Source organism: Impatiens glandulifera, chromosome 2, assembly GCF_907164915.1.
Source record: "Impatiens glandulifera chromosome 2, dImpGla2.1, whole genome shotgun sequence".
Classification (NCBI taxonomy): Eukaryota; Viridiplantae; Streptophyta; class Magnoliopsida; order Ericales; family Balsaminaceae; genus Impatiens; species Impatiens glandulifera.
Genome location: NC_061863.1, coordinates 12,817,580 through 12,822,727, shown reverse-complemented (window position 1 = coordinate 12,822,727; position 5,148 = coordinate 12,817,580). Strand labels below are relative to the sequence as shown.

The 5,148-nt window shown below is 34.7% G+C and overlaps 1 protein-coding gene across 1 annotated transcript; it reads left to right on the top strand.

The window, feature by feature from the left end:
* Positions 1-764: 764 nt before the first annotated feature.
* On the top strand, positions 765-4,821 carry LOC124926975 (proteasome subunit alpha type-1-B-like). Its single transcript, XM_047467310.1, has 2 exons — positions 765-1,225; positions 4,202-4,821. Exons 1-2 carry the CDS (start codon positions 875-877, stop codon positions 4,691-4,693), a joined length of 843 nt encoding a protein of 280 aa, XP_047323266.1. The 5' UTR covers positions 765-874; the 3' UTR covers positions 4,694-4,821.
* The last annotated feature ends 327 nt before the right edge of the window (positions 4,822-5,148 follow it).

Here is a 5,148-nt window from a genome sequence, read left to right as displayed (position 1 = left end):
CAACCGTTTCGCGGTCGGACCGGTGGGACCGGCGGTCGGACCGGTTGGACCGGCGGTCCGACCGCGTATTTTAAAAACCTTGGTATTTACCATCCCCGTTCCGTTTTTACTTTGGGATTTTTTTTACCACCATCCTGTCCCGTTCGGTTTTGGAAAATCTCTGCGGGGCACCGTTTATATCATATTTTCTAATTTTTTATATAATAAAATGATATAAACATATTTTTTAGTATAATATATTTTTTAATATATTGAAAATTTATATTATTGTAAAGAAATAAACTTAAAACTCTTATAAAATATAATGAATAAATAAATATATTGGTGATTTTATATATTTAATTGTGTTTATAGTGTTCGAGGCAGAATCGGGATGAGACCAGAGCGGAGAACACAAATACCATCTCCGATCAACTAATGGTCAAACTGAAAAAAAAACCATTCTAAATAAAAAAATTCAATTCGATTACCGTTGGCGGTCAAATTGACATCTTAGTAAGAACAACCTAATAAGAACACAAAATAACTTCGAAACAAGAAAAGTATATATATATATATATGAGAAAACATAAATGTGAATTTGTACAAATAAATCCAAAGTTCAATTTCAATTTCAATTAGGCAAAAAAACTAAGCTGGATATGGGCTTTAGTAGTAAACAGGCCTTAAATTTTAAGAAAATGGGCTTTTTATTTGAAATCATTTTCGTTCTCCATTTCTCTTTCATCCTTAACTTGAAGGAAAAGAAAAGCCTCTTCTTGATCGCAAACCCCTCCATTTTCTTCGAGCTCTACGACATCTCATCACAGAGAGAGAGAGAGAGAGAAGAACCAGTGTTTGTTTGTTTTGTGCATTGAGAAACAGCTCGGTCAAGATGTTTAGGAATCAATACGACACTGACGTTACGACATGGAGTCCCCAAGGGCGTCTTTTCCAAGTGGAGTATGCAATGGAGGCTGTGAAACAAGGTTCCGCTGCTATTGGACTCCGATCTAAGACGCATGTGATTTTGGCATGTGTTAACAAGGCTAATTCAGAACTGTCTTCCCATCAGAAGAAGATTTTCAAGGTAGATGATCATATCGGTGTCGCCATTGCTGGACTAACCGCCGACGGACGTGTTCTATCTCGCTATATGAGATCTGAATGTATCAATCATAGTTACACTTATGAATCTCCTCTCCCTGTCGGACGACTTGTTGTTCAGCTCGCTGATAAAGCCCAGGTTATTCACTTAACCCTAATTTATTTTTTGGATATCAGTTGAAATCTGTTCTTAGGAGAAAACTATGATCATTTCCCTTGGAATTCCACTGGTAGAAAAGAGGAAGTGGATATAGAGATGAAAACTAAGATACATTATTCGATGTTTCAATTACTTTTCACCAACAATTTCATTGCTCTGATCTCAACTATGGAATTTCCATTAGAAATGGTAGAATTGTTTGTCTGTAGAGCTCCTGATTATTAGAAAATATTCTCCTCAATCGTCATAGCATTGGGCAGATGGAAAAGACATTGATCCTCATTGAATGTGCATGTGCATATTTTTCTGAACTGAAAGCTAAGAAATCTTCCATATATGGATTTGCATTTCCATGGGAGCTATACTAACACTTTAAATTCATTTAGGAATCATCTTTGTTTAGTTGTTGAAACTACTTGTATCTATTCATATTAGGGGGTATTTTGCATTGAAAAGGTTTGGTACATGTGTTCTGTGTGATTTCCCCTTCAAAACCCTAGTCTCTGTTTTGTATCAGACTCCAAGAAGTTTTTGAAGTCTTGATCAGTCTATGTCATAGAATTCTCGATTTTCTTGTGACATTTGTGCTCCATTTGACAGATTTCCGCATATATTAGTATGTACATAAGGGTACGGTATGCAATTAAGTTACCATAACCCACCTCGAAAAGGAGATCCCGAAATGTACATTGTAACAAGATAGCCCTAGATTTCATTGTCAAGAAACATTTGTAGTGTTACATTTTCTTCCACTTAAATATCCTTAGCATTAAGACTGAAGGCAATGGTAGTGCGGACCTGTCTAGAAGTTTGGGGTTTAGAGAAGAAATTAATTCAATTGTGAAGAAGCATGACCTAAGCTGAAGATGAGAAAACAAGATGACCATTAATTTCATTCATTACATATCTGCACTAGTACCAATTTACAATAATAACCTTATTACGATTTACCCTTTATAACCTACCATAACAGTATGAATCAATTAGGAATTTTACCTTGTGTCGACATATATAACATTCGAATGTTATTTTATGGATTACTCTTATTGTAGGAATAACCATACTTTTATGTTTGAGATTATGAAAGAATTTGATTTGTGTTTAATATTGGTTACATGGAAACACTTTTCCATCGATATGACTGAGAATTTGATATGAAGAATTTGAAAAATTACCTAGAATTGAAAGAAATTGTAACACTCCAGAAGATGAGAAAATTAGATAAACCCTTCAAACCTTTATTCACACTTTGCATATTGTCTACATGTGTCTTGTACCTAATATCTTACAGTTATGCTTGGACTATTTATATTAGTCCACAAGTATAACCTATTTATTACTAAAAATTCCCTAACAATGTATTGAAAACTTCCAATGAATTTTTTTGTATAGATTCAAATACGTTATTCTATTAAAGGTGTGGAACCATCTAATTATTGTGTTTTTGAGTCCTTACTCAGCTCAATCTGACATTGTCTCCACCTGGATGAGCAATTATATTGCCTGTCACCTTTTCTCTGCAGGTGTATCTGGACCTGGCTAAGTTCAGATACACCAAGTTTTTAAACGGTATCCCATCCGATCCACACAAATGGATGAGAATTTCAGCTGAAAGTGCCTCATCAATCTCTTCTAAAATGGACTAAAATACCAAAATATTCTCTATACTTAATTCTTCAAACATTTTTAATTATTAACTACACAAGAATATTCAGTTATTTCACCCACATGTTTTTACATATGTAAAAAAGACTATTTATTCAAATAAAACCCTGCATCATAGAAGCTCTAACTTTTAACTATTATGGTCTCATATTAGCAGTATATAGACCTTTTTTAGCGTGTTCCATTCTATATAGTGGCTATAGTGACATGGAGTTTGAACAATGATATTTTTTTTTTTTAAAATTTAAAATCGAAACAAAAATATTGAATAGAATAAATTATAATATCATTAATGTTATTTATAAGGTTTCTTCACCGACTCCAAGTGAACTTTACAGTTCCTTCACCAATGGCCATTTTCCCCATAGTGGAAGCATGTCTCTTTGTCGTTTGAGACCATTTGATAACACTTTCCATGAGCTGGGTCTGAGTTTGAGTTTGAACAAAAAACCATCAACACATTTATAAATATGTCTAATTAACTTATGTTCCAGAACATTATCCTTATCTAATCAACATTCGGATGATGAGTATAATTACAAACAAGCTCCAACTTTAACTATTATGGTTTCATATTAGCTGTATATAAACTTTTTTTAGAGTGTGGTTTATCTCTATCTTAAGACTTCCATTCTATATAGTGGCATGTAGGCCCATTTGAAACACTCTCTTGGAGTTGGATCTGGGTTGAGTTACAACCAGAAACTTCAACAAATTTTTGAATATATGCCTAATTAAGTTATATTCCAAAACATTGTTTCATCTAAACCAATCATATGAAATACTTACAAACAAGCTCTAACTTTAACTAATAAGGTTTTATAGACTTTTTTTGGAGTGTGCTCTATCTTAAAACTTCCATTCTATATAGTTTGGCATGGGCTCATTTGATAACAGTTTCCTGGAGTTTGGATCTGAGTCCGAGTTTCAACGAGAAACGTTAACAAATTTATGAATATAAGTTTAAAAGTTATGTTCTAAAAACATTATCTCATCTAAATCAACATCCGAATGAGATATTTACAATGAAGCTCTAACTTTAACTAATACCCACTAGTGTAGCTTAAGTGGCTATAGTCTGGGCCTAAGATACCAAAAATGTCACGGGGCCACTTCCCACTTAGAACAACCTAATTTGAAGTGGGGGTTATGACTCTGGGAGTCTGTTTGCTTCTTAAATTAATTTTTTTTATGATATTGTGTATGTGAATTGTTGCTTAAGCTATTACTTCTTCTTTTTGTCCATTTATTAAAAGTAAAATTTTCTGGGTTCATCTGTCATGGTTACAGGTCTGTACACAGCGGTCATGGAAACGACCCTATGGAGTAGGTCTGCTTGTAGCAGGCTTAGATGAATCTGGAGCTCATCTCTATTACAACTGTCCAAGTGGAAACTACTTCGAGTACGAAGCTTTCGCAATAGGTTCACGTTCTCAAGCTGCAAAGACATACATGGAACGCAAATTCGAGAACTTCATGAAATCCTCACGCGATGATCTTCTGAAAGATGCGCTCTTTGCGATCAGGGAAACTCTTCAAGGCGAGAAGCTTAAGAGTTCCATTTGCACTGTTGCAATTGTGGGGGTTGATGAAGCATTCCACATATTGGACAATGAAACTGTCCAGAAGTTGATTGATGCATTTGAGATTGCTGATGAAGAAGGACCGGTGGCGGTGGAAGAGGAAGATGGTGATGCGGTGGCAGCCGCAGCCCCGCCAGCAGCCGGAGAACCGGAGGAAGGTGTTGCTGCTCTCTGGAGGAGATATGAAGTGTTTTTCTGAAGTGTTCTGGTTGAGGTTTTAGAAGAAGAAAAGTAAACATTATTTTCATCAGACAGACAAACAGACCATATAAGCAGCTTGTTTCTTTCATCTGTGATGTGTTCAATTAAGGACTTATTTTGTGCTAATTACTTTTGTCATGCAAAACTGCTTTTCCAGTGCACTTATTAATTTTAAAAATAAAAATGTCAATGAAATTGTTTTTAGACAACTGGATTGGTTTTTTCAATGTAGGTGCCTAAATGTAGCAATAAGGATATGATTAAACAGTGCCTAATTGAAGGGAAAGAGAAAATAATTCATAAAAACCAAATGTTAGGGCTTGAAATGGGAAATAAAGGGATAATTGAGTTCTTCTCAATGACTAAGAAGATTAGGTGTTTGATTAATAGATTGTGATTGGTGCTTCTTTCTATCATCTCTAAAAGCCAAATGACATTCATTAGTGGTACATG

Coding starts and splice junctions, on each gene's coding strand:
- LOC124926975 (XM_047467310.1), top strand. CDS start 875: ATGTTTAGGAATCAATACGACACTGACGTTACGACATGGAGTCCCCAA. Junction 1,226..4,201: donor AGCTCGCTGATAAAGCCCAG/GTTATTCACTTA, acceptor TCATGGTTACAG/GTCTGTACACAGCGGTCATG.